At 42.7% G+C, this 26,237-nt stretch overlaps 2 protein-coding genes and 1 long non-coding RNA gene across 13 annotated transcripts in view; 1 reads left to right on the top strand and 2 right to left on the bottom strand.

Moving 5' to 3' along the window:
• Positions 1–12,534, bottom strand: part of LOC104322155 (BOS complex subunit NOMO1) — a 29,218-nt gene extending 16,684 nt beyond the window's left edge. Inside the window, exons 1-16 of one of the 3 annotated variants that reach the window (XM_069810036.1) lie at positions 12,343–12,534; positions 11,865–11,954; positions 10,529–10,574; positions 10,052–10,152; positions 9,818–9,924; positions 9,554–9,626; positions 8,869–9,021; positions 7,554–7,691; positions 6,675–6,764; positions 5,944–6,049; positions 5,390–5,540; positions 3,944–4,121; positions 3,042–3,183; positions 1,987–2,118; positions 1,075–1,211; positions 709–796 (exon numbers count right to left, since the gene is read on the bottom strand). In XM_069810036.1, coding sequence (XP_069666137.1) covers positions 709–796; positions 1,075–1,211; positions 1,987–2,118; positions 3,042–3,183; positions 3,944–4,121; positions 5,390–5,540; positions 5,944–6,049; positions 6,675–6,764; positions 7,554–7,691; positions 8,869–9,021; positions 9,554–9,626; positions 9,818–9,924; positions 10,052–10,152; positions 10,529–10,574; positions 11,865–11,954; positions 12,343–12,480 — 1,870 coding nt within the window. In that variant the 5' untranslated portion in view covers positions 12,481–12,534. Of the gene's footprint in view, positions 1–708; positions 797–1,074; positions 1,212–1,986; positions 2,119–3,041; positions 3,184–3,943; positions 4,122–5,389; positions 5,541–5,943; positions 6,050–6,674; positions 6,765–7,553; positions 7,692–8,868; positions 9,022–9,553; positions 9,627–9,811; positions 9,925–10,051; positions 10,153–10,528; positions 10,575–11,864; positions 11,957–12,342 lie in introns of those variants that run through there. The other 2 variants (XM_069810038.1, XM_069810037.1) reach the window with 2 other exon arrangements.
• Positions 12,535–12,678: 144 nt separating this feature from the next.
• Positions 12,679–26,237, top strand: part of ABCC6 (ATP binding cassette subfamily C member 6) — a 29,062-nt gene continuing 15,503 nt past the window's right edge. For 4 of the 9 annotated variants that reach the window (XR_011329310.1, XM_069810034.1, XM_069810033.1 and 1 more), the window contains exons 1-15: positions 12,682–13,174; positions 14,486–14,662; positions 15,022–15,147; positions 15,803–15,940; positions 16,975–17,100; positions 17,665–17,726; positions 18,526–18,657; positions 19,251–19,463; positions 20,336–20,513; positions 20,980–21,141; positions 22,740–22,832; positions 23,388–23,591; positions 24,211–24,357; positions 25,084–25,171; positions 25,474–25,543. Coding sequence is in view for 7 of the 9 variants with exons in the window: in XM_069810034.1 (XP_069666135.1) it covers positions 13,121–13,174; positions 14,486–14,662; positions 15,022–15,147; positions 15,803–15,940; positions 16,975–17,100; positions 17,665–17,726; positions 18,526–18,657; positions 19,251–19,463; positions 20,336–20,513; positions 20,980–21,141; positions 22,740–22,832; positions 23,388–23,591; positions 24,211–24,357; positions 25,084–25,171; positions 25,474–25,543 (1,970 nt within the window). In the remaining 2 variants the exon portion in view is untranslated. Of the gene's footprint in view, positions 13,175–14,485; positions 14,663–15,021; positions 15,148–15,802; positions 15,941–16,974; positions 17,101–17,664; positions 17,727–18,525; positions 18,658–19,250; positions 19,464–20,335; positions 20,514–20,979; positions 21,142–22,739; positions 22,833–23,387; positions 23,592–24,210; positions 24,358–25,083; positions 25,172–25,473; positions 25,544–26,237 lie in introns of all 9 variants that reach the window. The other 5 variants (XR_011329311.1, XM_069810029.1, XM_069810028.1 and 2 more) reach the window with 3 other exon arrangements.
• On the bottom strand, positions 15,813–22,519 carry LOC138690533 (uncharacterized). Its single transcript, XR_011329312.1, has 4 exons — positions 22,378–22,519; positions 18,500–18,617; positions 17,014–17,722; positions 15,813–15,931 (listed from the first exon to the last, which is right to left on the bottom strand). It is a non-coding gene; the product is annotated as an uncharacterized lncRNA (long non-coding RNA).

Below are 26,237 nucleotides of genomic sequence, written 5' to 3'. Positions count from 1 at the left end.
TGTTCAGTCATAGATCATTACTGGAAGTTGCGCAGTTTCTAATGTACACTGATACAAACCACAAATAGGCATCACTGCAGATAAACATAATTACAAACACAACAAACCAAACAAGCTCAAAGTAACCTGTTGTGGTCCCGCAGCTGATACCCTTTGACTGATTATAGAACCATTGTATTATTGTATTGTGAAGGAGACCACTGGCTGCAAGGATGAAATGTTCAAAGCTGCAAACTGAATCAAAACCAAATACATTTCTTGACTGTTTTGCTAAGAGACCATAACAGAGAATTAGGTCTAAGACATTAAAAAGAGAAAAAAAAAATAATCTAATTTTATAACATTCTTTTTTCCTGTTGTAGATAACCCTGTGGTACTTTTTAACAGTTATCCCTGCAGAATCCTGTATTGAAATGAAACTTTGTTTTGTCAGTCATGTTCTAATGTGACTGACAAATAGAACCCATATGAACAAGATTATTTTAACATGTTCTTCATTCATCAAAGATCAAAGCCCTTCACCAAGTCCAAAACAAAAAAATTATTTTACTTCAGATAATTCTAAAAATTTAGGACAGAGCATTTATATACAGATGTAAATAAAACAATGCCTTTCAGCAACCACAACAGATTTTTTTTTTTATTCCCAGCAGTATTAGTGGATTTTCATTTTTTTCATTTTTTAAACTAAGATTTTAGCGCTGTTACCTGGCTTTGAAAGACAGAATCTATTCACTCCTTTGGACAGGTTATAAACACCAACGTTCTCTGGTCCATTTCCATCTTGATAAAATTCCTGTGAAGCCACAACACAATTCACTATTAGTAACTACCAAACAACAAAATGAAAACAGTATTTTCCTTAAAGATACATTAATGCTTCTCTTTTATAGCAGCTAACAACACAAGACCATTTTACCAAATCTAAGAGACAAATCTCAAAGCACTCTAAACATCGATGTTGCTGTGCTATAGGACTCCCTAGAGACATGAGAAAGCCTTGATTCCAAGCATAATCCAACCTACCTACACAAGGTCATCAAAAAAAGACAAGAACATTTGTTACCTACATACCAGTGTAATTGCATGAGAAAGAGAACACCTCAGCATATATCCAGTCTGCCTGAATTCTACTCCTGAAACATCTTCCTCCATGACTTCCAATTCCAAAGACTTATTCTTCCAGCACCAGTCTTCATGTACAATGCTTACTAGAATACACACCACACAAAGCATTTTAGTAATGTGTGACTAAGGGCAGGTTTTGTGGTATAAAAAGCTTGTATCACCCTAACTTTCCTGACAATGAGCTTCAAAGCCAGATACACAACAATGACTGCAGTAACAGACCTGGCTCACAGCACTGCAGTATCACTAGGAATCCAGCATATCTCGTAACAGAAAAGCTATTATAAAAAGGAATAACGAGGTCTGATCGTCCTGGAAAGTTCTGCAATGTGCACTATCATTGTGATAGTCAAAGAAGCCTAGAGGACATCAGAACCTGACTCCAATTTCACCTGGTAGAAAGATGTTCTGACTCGTGTATAAAAACAGCAATCTGTATATAGTCCTTCTACACCTTTCCCTGGAAAACAATTTCTTTTCATAGTAGGCCGAGGCAGGCTGGCCAAAACCGGTATTGCTCTTAGGAGAGGTACTGTGGAAGCAGAAGAACCATACTGTGCCCCTGTTCTTAGGCTTGGGACAAGTCAGTTCGTGATAAAGCCCTTTTTCCTCACACCAGCCATGTAGACCCTAAAACTTAGGGGAGCGGTTACCTGTAAGCTGACAGAAGTGTTAAATATACAACATTAAGAACACTTGATGCACTGTTGTATAGTATTTTTCCAGATTCTCTCAAGTTTCAGAACTAGTTCCATGTTGGGCATACTGTAAACGGTATCCATAATAACAGAAGTATACAGATTCAGTCACAAATTCAGCTACTAAGGTAACACTTCAAGCAGTTTCCCATAACCCTACCTTTGTATTTGCCAGGTAGCACATTTTCAAATGTGAAGGCCACTGAGTCCATGTTTCCAGAGAGCTGCAGGTTGCGTTTTTCACCCTGGCGGCTCACAGACTGTAATGTCACCATCAGATCACCACAAGCATCTATGCAGAAAAGACAGCAGAAAATGAGACTGCATTCTGGCTTGCCAGTTTTGCCTCCAAAACCCCCCACTCCAAGTAAGCTTCATGTGTGCTAACATTAAAATGATTGCTCTCTTCTAGTAGAGAATGTTTCCAATTATAACTCTTATTTCTTTTTTGCATTTTTCCGGAAGTTTGAGACTGTTCATCATATTCTTTTATCTAACAGCAAGTAACAACCAAAGGCCAACATTAAATCCCTGGGTCCATCTTGCTCTTCAGAGACTACAGGACCTAGTAAACACCTGAGAGACAGAACACAAAGTGCAGAGGGATTCAGAGAGGAAAAAGGAAAGGGTAAAAATGACAAAAGCCAAGCTCCAATCATCATCTGCTGAAATCAGTGGGTAATTAAGGAAAAAAGCAGGAGAGAGGAACCTTACACTAAAATAAAGACAAAAGCTTATGAAAGAGAACAGAGATTGCAAGCTTCTGTCAACAGCTTGAGCCTCTATCCTACAGACTTTTACATGCACTGCCTTTTTTTTTTTTTTTTTTTTAAATGTCTATTTTGCTTCCAATACTTTTCAGATTGAGGTACAGTATCCCTAATGTCAGCCAGGAGCACTTCCTTCCAGAACTTACCCACCTTAGGAGAAAGGCAAACAGGTCAGGTTTCCTTCCTGAGGAAGGAATACTTACTTATTCCTAGCAAGTATTAAAAATAGGTACATAACTTTACTCCAAACTTTATTAAGGTACCTTATCAGGCTGTAAGGTCTCCCGAAAAAAGAGCTACTTTATCTATATGCTGGAAGTTAAATTTAATTACCTGCTGATGGAGCTAACCACAGCAAGTGCCTTGATCTAAACAGTACTCATTCACACATGTAGTGCTAACGTTCTCTGCTCCCATTTCCACTTCACTTTCAAAACTGGCTTACCTAAACAAGAGATCTTCCCTGAGACGGATGCCAAAAACTGAGAGAAGGTCACATCCATTACTGGTCTGTCTGTAACAGTAACAGGGAACATTTTGGGTTTCAAAGCCAATCCTGCTCTGGTCTCAACCTCTGGAATAATTACCTGTAGAGTATATCACATCAAGACATCACCAGCTTTTAGATACCAGTCCAAATATACCCGTCCTGCTGAGTTCAATCCACTTACCAGAAATCAGAAAATGGAAATTTACTGTAAATCAAAACCAGCCTCCCAAATATGCTTTTCAAAATTCTGTATTAAAAATCCTCCAAAGAACTGCAATAAAACTGAGCTAAAAATCCCCCAAACAGCTCAGTTTCAAAAGTCTGAGTGAATTTCACTTCAAGATGTACTGCTGCTTCTACATTAGGCTATTTCATTATCTATGATGATAGTTAGAGGCCTTATAATCATGCACTTCCTTATCTTCCAGCCTGCGCTATCCCCCACAATGCAAAATTCATGGTGGCTCTGCTACAGGTTCTGCTGTGATCTATAATCTCAGGAACTATTTAGGTACCTGAGAAAGGTACACATTATATGTCTCACTCACAGGATAATGTATTATAATAAGTGATCTAAGGGACATCACAACTTGTGATGAGAAAGAAAGAACTTTCAACCCCAATGGCCTGATCTCCTTTAAACAACTGTAAAGGACAAGGAGCATGGGAATCTCAACTTATTGGGGGGGGGGGGGGGGGGGGGGAAGGAAATGACTGTCATCGTTTAAATAGTGCAAACAGAAGAAAAGGACCAGGAAAATCTAAATTCAGCTTCTCAAATTTTAGAAATTAAATGTTTAAAATCTTCTAAAAACTCATGATAGTCCTGCAATGAAGAAACGGAAGCTCATTCTTACCTGAACATTGTATATACCCGATTTTGCCTTAAAACAAAATGCTCCGTGAGGGTCAGTTTCTGTTGTAAACAGTGATGCTTTGTCTTTGTCTTGAGGCATCATGGTTACCTTGTATTTACTAATTTGTTTGACTGTGTCAGGGAAACGGGTTACTGAGATCCGGCCACACACACTGAATCTGTTAAATAAAAGCCAGCCATAAGAATAAATATCTTGATTTGACAAAGCTCATAAAAAAATATTTCTCTTAAAACTTCCTTAAAAAGTAAACCTCACTATGTTGGGGTCCTAACACATGAATTAGAATGGATTTCTCCTGAAAGAGCGTTCATATCAAAGAGGTACCATAAGCAAACACAGTGGAACAAGTGCAAACTCATTTTCGACTAATGGGATCTTTTCTTTTACAATGAAGTCACCATGATGTTATGTTACATTTTTATTTGCAAGCAACTTGCTTCATTCTTCCCCGCCACCAATCCAATCACTTCAAGCAATTTTTCTGGCTAGGCAGGCAACTGACTTAGGACTGCCATCCCTCAGGTTTTAAACAGTTTCAAATGTTTTGAGTCAAAGACCTCAAATATAATAGGTAATTCACTGGAACACAACCCTAGCACACCTACATTTGTGAAAACACAAGACAAGATGACAAATGAGAAGCTGTCAAGTCTTACTTTTCACCTCAACAGCACAACATATTTAGTGACTGAAAAAACTGTAACTGATCATTTAACAGCACCCTTTTTTTTTCTAATTAGCTACCTAAGTCTGTATGAGCTAGCTGCCATTTGCCTCAGTAAATTCCTAGTTTTCACTCCTCTGGAAGGTTGACACTACTTCCTCCTCAGGAGAAGCTCCTGGACACAGAGCCATGCCCCTTTTGTCTTCCTCAGTTCACACCGTATCTCCTACCACTGCACAGCCTTACACTCCCAAACTCATCCTGTCACCATTATACAGGCTTACGCTCAGCAGCCAAAGAATCACAAATAAGAAACAATTCCTATTAGACAACTATGACCTTGAGAGTGAGCAATAAAATGCAGAGGTTCAGTGCAACACTGCACCAGACAGTTATGAAACTCCACTCTTGACCAGAAGGAGGGTATCTGAAGTGCAGCAGCAGTGGCAGAAAGCTTCTCTTTTCCTTTCTTGGTTCACTTGCTGTTCTAAAATTGCTCAATATACCCATGTCTTAGCATCTTCATTTGCAAGGGAGAGGTTATTAAGAGGGTGCTCTAAACCTTAACTAGTATTGAGCAAAATACTGTGGACAAAACGTTATCCTGCACTCATGCTGCCCTGTTTACCTTGAATTTCTCGAGCAACATTTAGCTCCTGATAACTGTACGCAAGTCTGGGCATGACATGTGAAAGAACCATCCATTTTCAAGACCTTGTCCACACATCAAACTGTATTTTCATCATGACACCAGTACTTACCCTGTTGCAATGATGTTTGCTAGCTGAGGTGTATTTGGTGCAATCTTCACAGTAATAGTATCAAAGAACAGATGCTCTTTCCTAGCATGAATTGTGTATGTACCTGTTGTTATGTTCTCAAGGCGGAAAGAGCCATCAGCTTTTGTTTTTACTGTAAAAAATAACGAGAAGAGTTAAAAAATAGAGCATGTGTTGACTGCCTATCCTTATGTGTCAAAAAGAGACAGAGGGTATGCACTGCTTTAGGCTATTTTTAATTTGCATTGCACAACAAAGAAAGAGTATTACGTTTTCTTACTAGACCACAAATTTGGCATACAGTTGAAAGAAAATTGAAAATTTTCAACAGCAAAACAAATGAACACCTAATACTCTCATCTAAGCCAGAAAATGCAAAATTAATTAACCCCATGAAAACCACTTTAATATTTGAAATAAACTGCAACAAAAGTAGTGTATTATCCTGAAGGGTTAGTTCCACCTCACACACTAGTCCTGTACTTGAGCTCAATAAAGGCTTCCCTGTAGCAAGAAACACCAAGACCACTGCATACCTTTAATCTGATTGTTCAGAGTCACAGTGGCATCAGCAACTCCTTCTCCTTCAGGACCATTCAACACCCTGCCTGTGACAGAGAAACCCATCACATGGAAAACAGGCTGAAATGGGAAAAAAGTTAACGTTAATCTTTACTCAGTAAAAGCAAACACACACCTACAGCAATCAACACCAACTGTTTTCCCTACACACACATATAAAGGAAATTTATTTCCAGCTTTGGGAAAAGAATGTACCAGCATAATCACAATGAAAGTACATATCAATCTCCAGGCATGCTGCTCCCCTAAGTACAGGAACAGATTCTCAGTTTCTCTGCATCAATCCGGTTCAGAAGGCCCAAATCACAGATCATAATGCCATTACACAAGGCACTCTGCAAACCATACAAACCTACAGGCCCTTCTCCACAGATCTGACAATGTGAATGAGAAAATTTAAGCAACCTGAAAGATTACTGCCTGTTTGCAACATGGACACGAAAGTGAATATTGTGGACAGCTTTTCCATATTTTGTTTCTTCCTAGTAAAAGGGAATGAAGTGTAGAAATACAGCATGATGCTAGATATTGTCTTCTACCTGCTGTACAAGAGGGTATGTATAATAAATGTCTTCAAACTTCTTACAAAGAAGTTTTTCCATAATACACCTGCTTTCTGCTAAAGTCAGTTATACTTTTACAGGAACGAATGGCACAAAAAGATTACCTCCTCTGAAAGCCTCACCTCAATCTGTAAACTGTCATGCTCTACAAGGAAGTCCAATCTAGATGGCGCGACATCAAAGGTAATTCTCTCTCCCCTGTAGAATGGTATCTGAAAGAAGACACATTGCTTTGACTCCTAAGAAGCTACGGCGACAGAATTGTTTTCCTTTACTATTTTCCATGTCCTTATCACCATCAGACACCTCTATGAAGGGTCAAATGGGCTGCAAACTTCCTGGAAAAAATAACTGACGAGGGATGGAGACAAGAATAAAGGCAGTATTTCAAGACTGTTTGATGGAAACCATATGAGATTATCCGAAGAGACAGAAAACAAACCCTCTACTCAGAACATGGCAAAGGTACTTGGATGTGCAAGAGCTTACAGATAGGATGCTATAAGATTGCTAGAAGGGTTAAAGGAATGAGAAAAGTTTGAATCCCACTTCTAGAGCACGCAAACAGAGAATGCAGGACCATCATTCTAGGCTGTGCACAAGCAACCATGCTCCCACACTACTCAGACATAATAAAGAGAATGGGCAAAAAAGAAAACAGAGAACTTAAAGGACTTGAGGTGGCTGTAGCCAACTGAAACTTTCAGTCTCCCAGCAGCCTCTAGGTGTTGTTCTGTGATCGGCCAATGTATTCAGGTAATTCAGAGCCTGATTTGCAAATAAGTTTTTCCTCAGAAACCACACCACAGAGCCCTATCACAGCAACTGACTTCACTGTCATATACTTTAGGTTGGAGGTTTGTATTCCAATTGTTTCATCCAATTCAAAATACTTCAACTACTTCTGTTTTAACAGCTACAAAGTTAAGCATCATCCAGTTTAGAAAATGAAAGTTAACAACCCAATGGATAGACAACCAATGAACTTTCTAGCTACTTACCACCGTGTATTTCCCACTTGGCAGAGAAAGAAAGCTGAAAGATCCATCTTCCTTTGATACAACATTGCACAAATAGGATAGAGATTCATCTCTTGACTGGAATCCATCCACAGGAGAAATATTGCAGCCCACAACATCCTGTGACAATAAATGCAATACAACTTTTTTCTCATGGAAGAACAGAGAAAATCATTTCAGGGGGTATGTAGGAGGGTTCAAAATACTATACTGTGAATGAAGGATGGGAAGTACAAAACCATTTTAGAGGCAAAGTTTGATAGCATAGCTTAAAATTCATGCATAGGTAAAAGAGAAAAAAACAGCCAATAATCAACTCTATGGTAACATGGACAAGAAAACCGGGAAATTCAACAATCCCCAGCACCCCAGAACTGCACTGCATGTCTTAACATAACTGACTTCAGTTCTGTGGACAAGGTTAACATTACAGAACAGAGCTCTACTTTATGTAACAAATCACAGTACATGAACAAATATTTCACGCTCATTTCATGACACATTTTTAAGGTGGCAAGAGAAGCTGTTGAACTTTGTCTTTGCATCAAGAGGGCAAAGAGCAATTAAGACCTCATGCCGAAGACGCATTATCGCTACTGTACAGTGAACTTCAGGATTTGTCTGGCAACATCTTGTGCCAGAAGCTGGTCTTCCACCACGGAGAAGGGTCATCCTCACGAGAGAACACATTTACTAACCAACGTTTAACATGCAAAAAGGTGTAACTGGAAAAATATTGTCTTAAAACAGTAGCCCTTAAGCCTGCTGACCAACAGGGAATATACAGATCAATAACATGCTGTGAACCATATGTTTTGCACTTGCTGCATGCTTCAGTTTAGGTCTTAGTTTTCTATGCCCCTGAACAGCCTGATCATTGAGGAACCTGGTCGTTTGAAAACAATAATGAAGGGTTCAAAAGAGCTGAAATTAAAAGAATTTTCTAATTTCTTGTGTCCAAAAAACATAGCCTCAGTTTTGCCAACACTTAAACAGATGGCTATTGTGTTACACATCTGAGTAATTCCACGGAGGTCATGTGAAAACTGTGCACATACACAAATGTTGTAATACAAGGGCTTTTTTGGAAAAAAAAAACAACAACAAAACAAACCCAAACCTCAAAAAAAAACACCAAACAAAAAAATACAGCTTGAACGGTTGCAGAGTTTGCTCTCTGTAAGCCAAGCTCAATGAAGGACAGAGATGAGTATCAGGGTATATGAATCTAGAAGCTATTTAGCTGCTTCTTATTTATGTCCATACTCATATTGAAAAGGTACTGATACACCATTACCTCTTTAGTGACAGAAGAAGAGAAAAGGAGAAACATGACCCCTTTCATTGGTTCTCCATCGCTCCTTACTGACCCAGAAACATTGTAGCCTGCAACAATCAGAGGGCTAGCAGCGTAAGCATTAGAACTCGTCACCCGTACCACTGTGTTTGACTGAAATACAGAAACACATACATTTTCATCAAAAGTAGGTATAGATCTCATTTACAGCACCTAAATAGCAATCAGAAGCTGTTTCAACAGAAACAGAGGCCAGAGCAGCAGTACTCAAAGAGGGTCCACAGGCTAGTCAAAACACAAGACACTAAAGCAAAGACACTTTGCAAAACAATATTTTTCCTATTTTACTGATTCAGGAATTGGTCAGGATCTCAGAGCTCCTCAGAAAGCAATCAGTCTGAGAGGGAAGGATTAGAGCATCTGCTACAATATTCCAGCTCCTGCAAAATGTATATGATTAGAAGACCGAAAGCAAGAGCTCATTTGCCAGTCCTTCCCTGGCTGGCTCCACTATCTCCAAATTGGGCCTGCACAAGGCAGTTTCTTGACTACCTAAATTAAACCTATGAAAACTCCATTAACCTCATCCACTCACAAAAACCCTTCCTCACACTAGTTGGTCAAGACAAGGTCTAGCAGATCCACCCTCACTAAACAGGTAAACCAGAACTTTTGTAGCTCTAACCTCTTTCAACATCCAGGTAGGATGAGATGCAAAGATTTCATATTCGCCAGGAAGGACTTTAAAGAAAGCAAACCTGTAAGGCAAGACAGGGGTTACGTCTCTTCAGAAATAGTCACAAACATTCCTTTACAGAAAAACAACTCAGACTCTATGCACATGTTAGAAAAAATATTTCAGAAGTACTATAATCCCAGTTGACATGATGAACTGAAAGAACCTTGAGTAAATGAACAGATGAATTAAGTATGCACCACCCACACTCACTTTCCTCCAGGTTGTGTAACAGTTGCTTGTATGTTTATGTCACTGCCAGCATTTCTCAGTACAACCTGGACTCCAGCAGGACCTAATGTCTGACCTTTGCTGAGAACCTGTCAAAATGAAAAGAAGCCAGAGTATAAATAGATAAAAAAAACTTGCAGAGCTGAAGTAGAATGTCTTTATGAAGGTAGAATTAGTATAATAAGATGGAATAAATAAAAGATAAAGGAGTCTAACCTTTCCATTCACAGAAAACCCTGTGAACACAAAGTTAATATCACCTCCCTTTGTGCAAACGTCATTAATGCCATCCACATGGATGTCTACACTGGTTGGTTCTGGAGAGGAAGAACAATAAGCAGCAAGGTAGTTAGTGAGAGCGCAATCATGAAGCAATTCTACTTTAGCTTTACAAAACTCTCACAGAAACGCGTTAACTGATGCTGAAAATCCTCTTTCCCCCTCCCATTGCAGCCATTTCTGTCAAAAAACCCACAGTTCTTCAAATCAGCTCATGAGTTTGTTTGTCAGTGTCTACCTTACAGCTTTATTTTCCTCTGGTATAGTAAGTACATTTTAGTTATTAAAACCATACAGCAGGGCTTATCTCTTTTGAAAAGCGCTTGATTTTCCCTGCCAACTGCAAGTTAGACATAGTTAAGTCCCACATTGCAGATACACTGTCCTATTGTATGAAGACATATGAGCACTTACCGAAACTCCACCCTAGGGGAGGCTCAATTTTAAGAATGAAATCCCCCTAAAAATAAAAAAGCAGAAACTGTCTTCACTAATCTAAATTCAGTTAGCTAAAGGATGAAAAAAAAGAAGTCAGAACACAAGCATCATGCTGCAGAGCATAACACAAGACTCAGATGTCCCATTCTCCTTTCCTCCTAAGATACTCTGTTCAAAGCAGCAGCAATATCTACCCACACGGGCTGGGATGCTGGGCTGACATCCAGCCAGCTAAGAGCAAAAATTAAGTTTCATCACGTTTATACTGCTTCCAGACCAAACCTGGCTCACGTTCAAGCAGCTCAGTGTTAGAAAGTGTTCAAATCTATCTCCACCTGCCCCAACAGATGTACTCTAAATAAGCCTTCAGTATTTCCACTAGGAGGTCCTACTCAACCATTCTGCCCAAACATGGGATAACAAAATTTCAATCCTATTAAAAGATCTGCACCAAAAGGGTATTAATCTACACAGAGATCCCCTTTAAATCAGTGGGCACCACATATGTTCCGCCACATACGTTCTGAAGGTCTCCCCTGGAAAGGCTCAAAGACCCAAGAATGAAATCACTGAGATCAGAAAGCATCTTATATTCTCAGATTGGGAAGGGAAGGATTTATTTGGCGGCTGGACTAGACGACCTTTAAAGGTCCCTTCCAACCCAAACCATTCTATGATTCTATTTCTGATCCCCAAGTTAGCTAGCTCTTTAAAAGAGCAAAGCACTTAGACCATCTGAGGGCAGCTTGTATTTAATTTGAATGTAAACATCTTTCCCGTCTAAATAGACATCAAACTTCTGATACATTCTGAGCTTCCTGTATTGTTATTTTCTTAAGCTATTTTTAACATCTGCAATTAGTCAATCAATTTTCAATTCAGTCATGTCAAAACACATTCTCATACAGATGTATTTTAATTTCTACAGTTAGATAACCAAAAGCTTTATCTGTACTCTGCAGGAACCTGTACTTTTTGCGCAGTATTTGTACAGCTGCTAGCACATGGTTGTTGGCAGTAACTCAGGCTCCCAATGCTGCAGTCGTTCAGATAAACGGCACAAACGCAACACGGCAGCTGAAGTTACCTGGCTTTTCTCATGGTAATGCTTCGCACTGAGAAATAAAATAGTTGCATTACAAAAAGGAACGGTTGAAAGTTTGGTCCCAAACAAACTAAATTATGTCCCGATTCAAATGTTTCGTGGGTGGGTGTCGTTCTGATGTTTAATCTGTATGCTGGCAGATCGGAACGCGGAGTCAGCTCCTGCTCCCGGCACAGAGGAGACAGCACTGGCATTTCAGCTTCTTACCTTATCGTAGAGGGGAATCATGAAATACCCATTGTTTGGAGCACAATCTGTCTGGTATTTCAGAGTACCATGTTTCGTATATAACTTAATCTAAAAGAAACAAACAAAAAAAGACGACAAAGCCTTTAAAAACACGTGAGCAAAGCTAGAACCAGGTACTCTTCTACACAGCAGCACCCGCGTGTCCCCAGGGGGTAAGAGGGCTTATGGCACGAAGCCTACGACCCACCGGGCAAAGCCGGCAGAGCCCAGTCCCGGGCTCTGAAGAAAACGCTTAAAGAACCACCTCGCTTCAGCCGAAACCACGCCGCGACCACAGTCAATTCAAACAGCGGCCAGGGCAACAGGGCTTCGGTCACGCCGCGCAGCCAGGCGCCCAGGCCGCGCCTTTACAGCCGGGCAGGGAACAGGGGGCGAGGGCCGCCAGGCGCCCTCCTCCGGCCCCGGGCGGCTGAGGGCGGGGGGCGGCGGCGCCCACCTCGATCAGGGAGTAGTTGATCTCCACGTCGGACTTGACGAAGCCGCCGCAGCCCACGACGATGTCCTCGGAGCCCCGCGCCAGGGCGCAGCAGAGCGCGCAGACCAGCGCCAGCCCCTCCGCCGCCCAGGCCCGCATCCCGCCGCCGCCTCCCTGACTCAGCGCCGCCCGCCGCGCTGCCGGAAGGGAAGAGCCGGGCCGGGCCGGGCCGGGCCCAGCCGGCGGGTGCTGCCCCCTGCCGGCCCGGCGGGCTGCGGGCCCGCTCCCCGCCGCGGACCGCCCCGCCTCCGCCGCCAGTTGTGCGCAGCCCGCTGCGAAACCCTCAGCGGGACCCTTCCTGGGGGTTGCCCCTACTTCGTTCCCGGCGCTGCCCCCCGGCGAGGCGACACGGCGCCCCGCTGGCTACCCGCCTGCCCGCCGAGGCCGAGGCCGAGGCGAGGCGAGGGAGCCCCCGGCCCCTGCCCCATCCCGCTGCCGGCGGGCTCCGCCGCGGCGCGCTCCTGCTGCCGGGCTGCGCGAACGCAGACGCGTCGCCGAGGAACTCCCGGCCGGACTTTGCCCGCCGCCCCCAGCCGGGCCGGGCCGGGGCGCTCCGGGGGCTCCCGCCAGTCCCCCACGCGCCCGGCCGCTGCCCTGTGAGGAGAAACGCCCGTCCCGCCGGCGCTGAGGCGCGGCCCGGCACGCCGAGCGGAGGGTCCGCGGCCGCAGGCGGCCCGCCCCCGCCGGCTGCCGAGCCCCGCCGAGCCGCGAGGCCCCGCCCGCCACCTCCGCGGCCGGCATGGCGGCGGGCGGTGCGCTGTGCGGCTCCCGGGAGGGCTCCGCGGGGCTCTGGGTGAGCGCGTGGGTAAGCGAGCGCCGCGGCACCGTCCCGCTGCCGGGCCGCCCCTTCAGAGGCTCCGTCAGAGCCCGGCCCGGAGCGAGCAGCCCGCGGGGCGAGCGAAGGGAGCGAGCGGTGGCGGCGGGCGGCGCCGGCCCGGCCGCGGGGTGCGCGGGTCCGACCTGCGCCGGGCCGGGAGAGCCGCTCCGCGGGGCGGCGCCGCCCGGGCGGGTGCCCGCGGCCCCTCCTGCCGGGCGGCAGGTGCCCAGCGCGGTACTCGAGCAAGGCGGCGGACGGACACGCTGTCAGCGGTGAAGCGCGCGTCCGTCAGAGGTGGCTGGTGTTGGGGACTTTGCTCCCAGGGACAAGTTTTCGCCCCGGCAGAGAACAGCCCAAGTCCTTATCCCGTCCCGGTAAATGGGATGAGAGTTGCATGGGAGCGTGCAGTCCGGCTGCGCTGCTGGAAGGGCGCTGAAGTTAGTCCCGTTATTGTCTTCAGAAAGATTCTGCTGGATGACCCGCTACGGAAGTACCTTTGAAAGGGCTCTCTTGAGTTGATCGGTGCAGGCTCACGTGGATTTCCATCCATAAACGCTCACAAGAATTTGTGGGCCCTTAGCTGCTTCCTCTCGTCATCAAGTGATTCCTTTCCCCTAGCCTCGCTTTGCATTGTATCCTCCACATAAAGGACTCAGACCGCCTCTGCAAGCTGCTGGAGAAAAAATACACTTGCCTGTTTATCTACAGTTGCTGTATTTTTAGTACTGTTGCGCTGGCAGATGAGATCCAACTATTTGTTCAGTCAGAAAAAATTACAAATGGATTATAAATACGGATGAGGAAGTGCAGTTACCGTGCAGTTTATGCACTAGAACACTTCTTTCCTCCTCCATTTCGCCAGCCATTCCCTACTGACTGTTCTGAGGGTTCCCAAATGCCAATAATCTTTTTCATGCCCAAATTATTTTTTGTCAGTCCACATTCAATAACTTAAATTTCCTCTCTTTTTTGCTCCCTAGTTGTGATACATGATGTCCTTTCTTGGGCATCTTTCACTTTTCCAACCTTTCCCCCCCGCCCCTCTCTTTCTACTTCCATTCCCTCCAAAATGCCACTGCTGAGTCCTCCCTCCATCCCTCACCCGTGACACCTTACTATTCTCCAGCAGCCCCTCTGTGGCCAAAGGTTTTTTACGTTTGGAACCGTAAATCAAGCTCCTCTAACTTTATCGTAGATCTCAGTTGTAGCATTAGCAACTTGCATTAGCTGGTGAAGTTCTGCATACATTAGCTTTACTGTTTCACTTCTGTGTTGATTCTGTGACAGAACTGGAACCAGACATGGTATACAAACACCCCAAGATTTACGTGGTGCTTTGAGAGGACAGTCGTTGCTTGGATCCCTTGTGCCTATCTTTGGATCTGTTTTCCTTTCTACTACTTGTATCTTCAACACAAAACCAAAGGCTATATCAGGATGTCCCACGTCTTCAAAGCCAAAATGGTAAGGGTGGAGGATGGGGTTTGATCCTAACATTATCACAACTTTGATGCAGAACTTAATTTTTCTAAATCATTAACTCTTTTCTGATGATCCATCTCTGTGTTTGCTTTAACGTTTACTCACTCAGGTAAAGCCAGGTCAGTATAAATCAAGTAAAGTTTTAGGAAGAACTGTCATTAAGACCTTCTCCCCTCTACTTCCATTCGGTTCTCTGCTACTTCCTGTAACGCTCTCTGTCCCAAACCTGCTCTTCCACCTCTCCAGTCTAACCACCTAGGCTGCTTGGAGCGTTCAGTTTGGTGGATTGTCCCATCACCGTTTCAGTCCATTCCAACATGTGTTTGCTGCCTCTCCCCCAGGTCCTTGGATTCATCCTGGTAATACTGTGTTTTTCTAATGTCTTCTTCATACTGTGGGAAATAAGCCAAGGGATCCCACGGGCTCCAGCATTCTTCATTAGCCCTGCTGTGGTGGGAATCACAATGGTAATTCTTCCTTTGTTTTGTCTGCGTGTGGCCTAGCTTAGCCCTCCTGGAGCGGGTATTGTATTTCCCATGTTTCTCAGTATCTTTGAGCACAAAGATAGCTGATGGAGACTAGAAGGCTGGAGATGTGCTTTGTGAGTTTCTGCTGTGTAATGCAGCAGGGGTTTGGAGTTGCGTGGGGCAGACCGCTGGCTGTACAGCTACGGTATAGAGCCCTGTGGGCAGAGTACACCTCGCAAGAGTGGAGGTAGCAGGAATGTTTAGAAAGAGGCCTCACAACAACAAGACAAGATGTAGTTTCTCATAACCATGGTATGCGATTTAGTATGGTTTAGAATGAAATGGGATTTCTGTTCAACCTAAATGCCTATCCTCCCCTTCTGTCATTGGGTCTTCGTAGCCTAGATCCTCCCAGCCTGTTGGCCCACGTGTAGTTTTATTATTTGCCCTTTCCGGAGAGACATTCTTGAGTGCAAAGTTGCACATAATGCTTTTCAATTTTAGCCTTTTAGGAACAATGCTGCAGCTCAGAACATCTTGAAATGTTTGAGCAAAAAACTAACTGATTTTTCTCTATTGTATCTGCTAATTTGATAATAATGTTTGGCATTCCATTACCAGCTATTTATTTGGACAAATTCGTACTTCCTCGCAGATCCTTGCCGTGTTCCTTACCCAGGCAGAAAGAATGAAGGGCATCCAGTCTTCAGGCATCCTGTTGATTTACTGGCTGCTCTCATTCATGGCTGCGGTTGTGATGTTTAGTTCCAAAGTCCAACACGCCCTGGAAAGAGTAAGTGAAATCATGTATCTTTAGCATGCAGGGGTGTGAAGTCTCTATACAACCAGGCTCTTTTTGCCTCATTGATTGCGAGGTGGAGAACCAAGTTCCTCTCCTTAAGGTACATGCTGAGAAAAGTGATTGATGACACTTTGTCATCTCCATGCATGTTGTCCCTTTCAATGTAGACAGAGTGTGGTTTTCTGAGAGCTCGGCAGACTTTGTATATGAATAAAAGCAAAATGAACATAAATGTTGTCAGTAAAAACTGGCCTTACACCAGATTTTGTATCAGCATAAATATGTTGGTATATTGTGGTGAATGTTTATCTGGGGAGGAGTGCTAGCTAGGTTTACACATCTGAGACTTACTGTCAGTGGCCATTTTCTTCAGGCAAACAGTTGTACCTTTCCATCACAACAAGGGATAAACAAAAGCTTATGTCACCTGTGTGTTTAAGTAATAGGGGAAAAACATGCGGCCACTAAACAAAAGACAGTTAGGAACTTGCTTGTTCCTGCTGTGTTGAATGATACTCAGGCACCAGGCCTCTTGTAGAAATAACACTCTGCCACTTCTTGCTACCAAAATACGGTTCCAAAAATACTCGGACTTTTTCCTTGGTTTTTCTCTTTCTCATTCGCGAAATGAATTAGAGAGCCCTTCATGGAGCCCCTTAGACACGCCATTTATGATAAAACCCGGCAGCTGCTTTATTCTATCAACAACTCATCCCACTAGGTGAGCAAGGAGCTTCTATCCCTCAGAGCACCCAAAGTTCACTGAATAATGATGCCATGTGGACATCTGACTTGACTAGACTTCTGTGAAGCCTCACGATAAAACCGTCACTATAAGTAATACATATGTCCGTTATTTAGCATTTTCTGATACTCCAGTTTCAGGAGTTACCTGTTTAAGTAGCTCTACATAACTACAGTTTAAATAAATGGACTTCATGCTTTCAACCAAAACTCAGAGCTTATGGCTGGTAGAACATGAGAAGCCATCTTTCTCCACTGATTTCACGTATTCTGTCTCGTAGGGCTTCCTGGAAGACCATTTCCACCACGTTACTACTTACCTTTATGTTAGCCTGGTGCTAGGAGAACTTGTGTTATTCTGCTTAGTTGATCACCCTCCCTTCTTCTCTAAAGCTGTCAACAGTCCTGTAAGTACAATGTAGCTTTTCATAATGCATTGCTTCATTGCTCAAACAGGAATTTATGGGAGTACACAGGAACGTCAGTATCTGGGAGATGTAAGATGCATCATTCTGCATAAAGGCTGACGGTTTTAAAAGGTAACCAGCAGAATTTGAAATAATAGTACTCTGTCTCTCAATGTGTGTTTTGAAAAACTAAAACCCTCTTCTATCCATATTTATGTTTCTTTTCATCGAAACCAGTAGGTAGAGCTCATATTGCTTCCCCCTGCTCTCCTGTGCAGCAGTACTCTATGAGTAAGGCAGAGCTCGGTACTTCAGAAAATAAATGTCTTTGGGTATTAAGAATGATATTCTTTGTTCCTCCATTGGAAACATTCAAAGTCTAATTCTCCAAAGTCTCCCAATCCCATTGATCCTCCACAATACATCTGCACTGTCAGGGTCAGTGAATGAGGGGTGTGTAACTTTTTGATTGCTTTGCCTGGGGGAGCACAGAAGGGGATTATATTCATCTGACACATGCCCTTTTCGCTATATAAATATCACCCATGTTTTTCCTCCCATCAGAATCAGTGTCCAGAAGCCAGCACCTCTTTTCTTTCCAAAATCACATACTGGTGGTTCTCTGGGTAAGAAAACACAGAAAAAGACGTGCTTTTGCTAGAATATCAGAAAAAAACCAGCAGCATAAGAGAGGGTGTAGATGACAGCCAGTAGGAAATATCTCAGCCCCCGGGTTAGCTTATGGAGTGAGTATTTTAAGTTCTTTCTCTGGGGACTTGAGGTATTCTCACAAGATCAAATTGTGAAAATTTAACTTACTTTTCTCAAAACAGTTCAAAACACAAATTTGTGATTCTAGATAATTCTCTTCCCCCTTCCAGCTACCCTTCCAGTGCCCTCCCAATTTCAAAATAGACCCCAGCAATGTCAAAAGATCACGGTACACCAACCACAGCCCTGTTTGCCTGCCAGACCTTCCTATAACAAATGCTGGGCAAGGGGAAAATAGTGAATGAGGACATTGGCCCAGCCTGCTGCTTAGCATTCGGAAGTAAAATGATTACATACCTTGGGCCTAACGTCCACTACGATAAGGCCTCATCTGTGTTTCACTGAGTCACAGAGTAAGTTAAACCGAACTTTGTCCCCCACTGCCCAAGACCCAGCTCTCACTATGGACTAGAAATTAGGGCTTACTGGCAAATCCTCATTATGTTGACAGAAGATAGCATAGGAATTTGAAGCAAAACTGCTGTTCCTGAGCACTCATGTTTATTCTGGGAAAGGATAGTCCCGAGTAGTGTTTTATGTAAGTACCTATGTGCTCACTGTGGTGCACTAACTTAAAGCCCATCTGTTTTGGAAATGTTACATGCATAACAAATCCTTCTGTGCTTACCTTACAGCAGTCTGTGTGTTTTCCAGGCTTGTCTGGAAAGGCTGTCAGCGGTCCTTGAAGGTGGATGACTTATGGCCAGTGAGGAAAGAGGACTCCTCTGAAGAAATTGTTTCTTGGGCTGAAAGAGTGTGGAAGAAATGTCATAGCAGAACCCAGCAGTGAGTACTTGATCTAGAGGGTGTGTCATGGACTCACTGGGCAGTTTCTCTCTTGCGTCTAGATTATATAAAGAACTAGGCTTACAGGTGCTGGTGTGCCATCTCAGAACAGGCTTTAATGCCCTCCATTCCCCACAGAGTGCTAGACAGACTGCTTCAGCACATATTGAGGCTCAGAATGTAAGCTCTGCTAGGTGCTTCCTACCTGGACAAGAGAACGGTTGAAAGATTCAATCCTGCTGAATTATTTGTCCATTAAACAAGAAGAAGAAAAGGATAGCATACATAAAATGGTCCAAGTAATGCTCTGCTGTGAAAACTTGGGGGTCTTTACTCTTCAGTAGGTGAGCGCTCAGTGAGTGAGTTCCTTTGTGCAAAACCTGATTTTAAGTGTTGAAATCTGCTGGAGAACATCCTTCCATTCCTGGAAGCATGGAACTGTAAGTTTTTTGTGAGAGGGATCATTTTTTGATGAGCATTTTTACTGGACATGGCATGAGACCCAGTGTGAGATATTTAATGATTTTTTGAAAGCATAAGATCCCCAAGCTTTCTCCAGTTGCGGCTAGCTTTCTCATTGTTTCTTTCTCTAGAAAAGTGGGGTCTGCTACATTTAAAAAGGGTCAGAAGAGTGAAACTGGCATAGCAGAAGCTGAGGAGACAGAAGTTCTGCTGCAGTCAGAGCACAGTCAGAGCAGGCCCTTACTGAAAGCGTTTTGGAGCATGTTTGGAACCTATTTCCTTCTCAGCACTGTCTGCTTAGTTATCTGTGATGTCTTCTTGTTCTCCATCCCAAAGTTACTGAGGTATGTGCATATTTATAATGTATTTCTATCACATGTACAAGATTGCTGTGTGCATGAACTCACAGATGTGTATGTCATGGCAGCACCCACAGAGGTGGACACACAAACACTTATCTTTTGAAATCTCCTATTGCTGGTGGAAAGAGCTGGACTATCACTTGTGCTAAGCCTAGAGTCAACTCAGTGAGGGGAAAAAACCAAACCACTGTCTAAAGCTGTGCATGCTTTCTCCACTGCTGTATTCCAGCAGTGGAAAGGACAGGCTGCACTAAGCCTTTTGACAACTTTACTGGAACAGGAGCAAGTTATTTGATGGTGCTACATATCACATTATTTGCACAGGCTGTCAGCCACTTGCGGTAGTCTTAAGGCTCCATGTTCCCTGACTAATTATAAAGAGCACAGCTGTGCATCCTACACATCTTAAATAGCTTCTTCAGTCAGTTGACATAGTGCTTTGTGGATTGCGTTGGTACAACACAAACCTGCATTACAGTATATTTTCAAGGGCAAAATCACTTCTTAGTCATTAAGAGAAGTTCAGGAAATGTCAATGACTTCCTTAGATTATGGCTCCCAATTTGTCAGAAATATGCAAAGTCATGGATTTAGGGAGCCATCCTTAACACTGAAAATGAGGACTCCTCCAAGAAGATGCTGAGATCAAAAATTGCTTCAAAACCAAGAGTGACTAAATGTCAAAAATCAGGATATTATAAGACATAGGATACTCGGCAGTTTTTCCAATTCTTCTGCTATTTTACTGATAAACATCAGCCAGAGAGAATACAGAAAAATCCCTGGTATTTCTGTGTGTCTGATATTTCATCAGTTCTACCTGGATTCATCAACATTTTGCTCCTATCTTGCAGCCTTTTCCTGGAGTTCATTGAAGATCAAGAAGCACCTAGCTGGCATGGTTATTTCTATGCCTTCACTATGTTCCTTTTGGCTTGCCTCCAGACTCTGTTTGAACAACGATATATGTACATGTGTCTTGTTCTGGGGTTGAGACTGAAAACTGCAGTAACAGGGCTTGTGTACAGGAAGGTGAGTGTAGCTTCCTTTTTGTCTTCATCTTTTTGTAGCCCTACAGTAGTAGTTACAACACTGTTGGTACCTTGTTCTTAACAATATCAGGGGAGACGTTATTAGAAACTACTTTTAGGGTGTAACTCTATGCTATATTCATCTCTGAACAGTATGTGGGAGGTATTTTACTATTTATTTTTCAGATCTTACCTCTGAAGGAAAAGCCAAGAAAAGGAAAGAGGAAAAAGCAACATAAACTTTCTTATGCTGTAGATTATGGTTAGGGAAAGGAGTAAATTCTTCATCTTAAAGTGAAGTCACATATCCCACGCAACAGCATGGTTTCAGTACCTAGGATTTGACATTTTTCTCCCCCTCTTTTTTTTTTTTTTTTTCTTCCTTTGTAAGGAAAAGAAAGTTGTTTGATTTGTGGACCAAAGCTGTTGTTTGATGATGCCTTTGCTTTCTTCTCTATCCTGTCTAGATCCTAGTCATGTCAAGTGCATCAAGGAAAGCAGCAACAGTAGGTGAAATTGTTAATCTGGTGTCTGTTGATGTCCAAAAGCTGATGGACCTGATTATCTATTTTAATGGGACCTGGCTTGCTCCCATTCGGATTATCATCTGCTTTGTCTTCTTGTGGCAGGTAAAATATGATGACAGTACTTAACAATCCCTTTCTATTCTAGGTATCAAAGGAAAAAGGAGTTTTTTCAGAATTCTGCTTAGAGCTTTGCTGGTTTGAATAACCTGAAATTGCCATATTTTTCTTAGCTCTGCAGCGTGGTGGATTCACTTTTCTTTTTAGAAGATACTTTTATTGATGTAGAATCCTCACCTGATCCTTCATTACATCCTCTCACCTGTGTATTCAGCATTCAGTCTCTTTTAGGGAAAAGACACTGAGTATGGTAATTCTGAGCTGACTGAAAAACTTCTGCCTCTGATTTTCCTCTGTCACCGCTCTTTTCAACCAAAATGTGGTGGCCCAGTGCAGGCTGAGAGTCCAGTTCCAGCTCCTTGGCATAGTTACAGAGCATAAAGGGGAATGGTCTGAAATAGCAACTTGACATACTTCATCCTAAAGCCTGATTACCACAAAATCAGTGAAACAGTTTGAAGCAAAGTTATATGATATTCAAGAAGAGTACTGGATACATTGAGTTTCATAGGTATCAAGGAGTTTAGGAAGGAGAGAGCAAAACCTGAATTAGAAATGAAGGATGAGAATATAAAAGATCCTTTTCTCCCCCCTAATTCAACATACAGTATTTTCTCAGCAGGGTAAAGCCCTATTTCTTAGTCCCTGTTTTTGGCAGCACACCCAATGGAAGTATGAGCACTATAGAGACAGTTGATCCCCAGGAGCTTTCCAGAGACCTTTGAGACCTTCCTTTGCTAACCAGGATGGACTGTACCTCATGCCTGGCAGGATACTATGACCTTGGAAAATTAGTAGCCATGGTTATAGACTGTTGAAAAGTCATCCCTTTTCTAGCGATGTTGACAAGCTGAATGTGGTTGCGTGTAGTTGGAGCGTAATTAACACTTTGTTTGCTAGTGTTCACAGACCATTTGTGTAGAGAATACTTTTATCTCTCTGTGGTATACCAGCGCTCACCTCTCTGGCAAATGTAAGCCATCTGTAGAGAGATGGAACTAAACCATGAAAAACAAGCTCTCTGTTTTGATACACAAATCATTATGAACCCTGGAATCCAAGAGCTGTCCCAAGAGTTCGTGGCACAGTGTAGTGCTACCATTTCATCTCACTAGTTGATGTAAATTCAGGCAAGCTGGGTTACTTATGCTGCAAGAATAGTTTGTTGAGGGTTTGGGTTTGTCTTTTAAACAAAACCTGGTTTCGTTTCGGGTCACTTACTTGTGCCAGCCACAAGATGTCCTCCTTAACACATCGAAGAACAGATCGGCAGCAACAGAAATTATTTGACTTGCCAGCATGCTTCTGGATCGCTTTCAGCACTGATCTAGTTCCTAAAAGGGAAGCAAATAAATTCAACAGAGCACGATGACAAGAGTTACCCTGCCTGGAGAGTTAAGAATCCACAGTGCTTAGGAAGCACAATTCCCAGGAAAGACAAAGGCAAGATTAGAGTAAAGCCTTAGCCATGGGGGATGTTAGGCTTAAGTTCAAATAAGAGGCAAGGTGAGAAAGGGGAATGGAAAACAGTCATTTCTAGGAATCACCACAAGTTCTTCCTCTTTCATTTTCTCTCCTGGCAGCTTCTTGGGCCATCTGCCTTGACTTCGATTGCTGTATTCCTTTTTCTTTTGCCTCTGAATTTCATGATCACCAAGAAGAGGAGTCAGTTTCAGGTAAATTTTACTTCATAAAAATGAAGTGGTATACTGACTTGAGTTATGCTAGGATACTACTTTTAAATGTAAAGCTGCCATGCTCTTCCAAGAAAGGATCACATGGAATCCAAGGCTACTGATGATTACAGTAGGCATGTAGCATTAAAAAAAAAAAAAAAAAGTATTGTACTGAAGCATATCGTTAACACTTCACATCAAGTGGTGGCTTAATATTTATTATTCATGCTTACCATGACTATCTGAAGGCACATAGGAGGATTTGAAGCCTGCAAACTTCTTGAAGTTTGGAGGAAGCTCTTGCATATTAAGTCTTTTACCTTGTTCGCCCATCTTTTCTGTGTTTTTTCTGTATTGCCAGTAAAACTAAAGCTCTGAAGATGAAAAGCAAAATATTTCCCAGCCTGGAAGATTCATAAGCAAAACAGTATACACAGCTTAACTGCAGGGAAATTTATTCACAATTCATAGGCAGGAATAAAGTGTTTTTTTCAGAGTAATTGCACCATTAAACATTCAACCTATTAAATGGTAAAACTCAAACATTTATTACAGGAGACCCAGATGAAACATAAAGATGAGCGGGCCAAACTCACCAATGCCATTCTCAGCGACATTAAAGTAATCAAACTGTATGGCTGGGAGAAAACCTTCACAGAGAAAGTGCTTGGTATCCGGAAGCAAGAACTTCAGGCCCTAAAAAGATCTCAGATTCTCTTCTCAGCATCTCTAGCGTCTTTCCATTCATCAACTTTCCTGGTGAGTGGTTCACCTTCCTACATAAAACATGTGCTGTTACTTCCATTTCTCTTTGTACTCCTGTCTAGACAGATTTTTCCTGTGGGACAGCTAAAGATAATATCTGCCCGGAGGAACTGGTGGTCTCACAGGAGTTGTTGAGCCCCAATGGAATTAGCCACACAGACATTTACACTGTCCTAACAGTTCCATGGACAAGTCATCTGGTCTGGCAGTGTGCTCCAGGCAGACTGAGCTTGCTTTGCAAGAGCCACCTGGAGACCTCCAGGCTAGACAGAGTTCACGGCACAGTCAGTAGCTGCACAAGTCACTTTTGCATTTGCTGTTGCAGCTCAGCCATGTGTGTTTTCAATAGAAAATGGCTGTGCTTTCACCTCACTGTGGTTGCAGCACCAAAACTTCCTTAAAGCAGAACAAATGTCAAATGATCAGACTTGGTTTGTCACCAACATGCAAGGCCTTTGCCTATGGTATTTGCAGGATGGCTACCGTGTATATTGGTGATAGCCTGGATTTAACTAAATGTGTTCCAGAGTCTTTAGGAAGGTGTCTGTCGCCCTTGAACCATTTTCTTCCCTGTCTGAAGCAAATGGTTTGCTGTTCCTTTGCTCCCTTTCAGACTGCATTTGTCATGTTTGCTGTCTACACCCTGGTGGATAACACACACGTCCTGGATGCTCAGAAGGCCTTTGTATCTTTAACACTGATCAACATTCTCAACAGTGCTCACTCCTTCCTGCCATTCTCCATAAATGCTGCTGTCCAGGTTAATTGCGGGCTACGTTCCTTTTATTTTGGCCATAAGTGTTTTTTTGCAGATCATCATTAACAGGTAAAGGTAGGGATTTCTTAGGGCTTTGAACATCAGGGCTAGCTATTTAATTGCTATTGTGAAACAGTAAAGTGCAAGGACTTGCAGCTAAAAGTACTTTATAGTATTGTTTTTCAGAAAGGCTTCATATATTGACAAAATAGTCACCAAGAACAACTCTTAAGTCTTTTGGGGCCAGTCAGAAGCACCATTAGATCTCAGAGGTGCTTCCAGTTCTGTTTTTAATGACAGAAATCAGAACAGATGGAGCAAAATCTCCATGGGAGATCAGTGGAAACCCTGCTAGCCCAGGCCAGAGAGAAAAGCAAGTCATTGTCCAGTACAAAGCTGGGAACTTAATTTCCCTCTTGTACCCCAAGGAGACTGTCACATCTCTTCATGTACAGAAGCAATCACTGGAAAGATTGCAGGATGAATTGGAGAAAAAAGCACCCATTTCACTGTGTGAACAGAAAAGAAAACACAGAGAAGAATATGGTTTTTTGCTATGCTAAGTGGAAATAAAGGCAGTTAAGGAGCTGCATTTGTCCATCTAAGCCTACAGCATCCGCAACATAGTACCTTGTTAACATTCTAAGTGGGTCTTCAAGCTGAGTCTTCACTTTGGGTTTTAGCTCCCTTTCTGTTCCAAATCTTATTCTTTCATGGGCTTCATTTCAGGCCAAGGTTTCTTTAAAGCGCTTAGCAGCTTTTCTGAATCTGGAAGAACTGAATCCTGAAAGCTCAAGCAGAAACACTTCTGACTGTGGTAAGCTTTTGTGTTAGCATTGTTGTCTTACAAGAGAAGTAGCTTCCATTGTTCAGCTTCCACTCTTAGGGTGCCTACCATAGTCAAGAGAAAAAAAATGTTTGCCCCTTACTGTCACTTTATCTCTCAGGCCTATTGACTTCCAGTGATGAAATCTAGTCTGGTAATTAACCGATTCTTTTCATACTGAAGGTTCATTTTATGTAATATAAATACACACTGAAAGATGAAGTCACATAAACAGGGATGTTTCTGTACCTACCTTTGAAATGACAAGTGTTCTATTTCTCCTCATATTTTAGTACAGGCAAGTATCACCATAAGAAATGGGACTTTTTGCTGGAGCAAAGAAACTTCTCCTTGTCTTAGAAGGTACAGACTTACTCTTAGTCATCTCAGTTCAGTAGGTCAGGGTGGATGCTGCATGAACTAACACCTCAGGGGAATCAGTGAAACCACTGTGGAATATCTAGAGGCTTCTGAGTTTGTTTCATATTTAACGTTGAATTCTGGAAATTATAAAGTCAGACAAAATGTCATCTTGCTTTTATGCTTGGGAGCACATAAATGGGAAGGTACCTGTATATGGATGTTGCCTTAATACATGGAGACTGCTTTCTTTACATAAATTTCTTGTCCAAATATGAAATTACAGTAATTTAAGTTAAAAAAGTAGAGTTGATGGTATGCAGATATTATATATGACATCACTACATGCTTATTTCAAAAGGCATTGCAGTTTTAGAAAAGAAACAGTGTTGAAAAGTTCTGACGTTCAGGAATGTTTTATATCCAGTGCTTTGGGCTAGCCTATCTCCAGAGTGGGGATCTGGGTTTGAAACTCAGAGGAGGATGTGGATGAAGACGTTCTGGTTGGAGGTTTCTTTGGAGGGATGACTCCTGCTGCAAAAAGTCAGCATGACAGGAAGAGTAACGCTGTGTAACTGAGGCCTCAAGTATGAATTTAGGGGGTTTAGTTGGTACATTTTTATTGCTACAAGACAATAGCAAGAATTTTGGCCATTTTCTTTTCAGAAGGTGTATCTAAAAGGTGATAAGAGATTAA

This window comes from Haliaeetus albicilla, chromosome 22, assembly GCF_947461875.1.
Source record: "Haliaeetus albicilla chromosome 22, bHalAlb1.1, whole genome shotgun sequence".
Lineage (NCBI taxonomy): Eukaryota > Metazoa > Chordata > Aves > Accipitriformes > Accipitridae > Haliaeetus > Haliaeetus albicilla.
The sequence above is the reverse complement of the archived record's forward strand: the minus strand, read 5'-3'. Positions and strand labels throughout refer to the sequence as shown.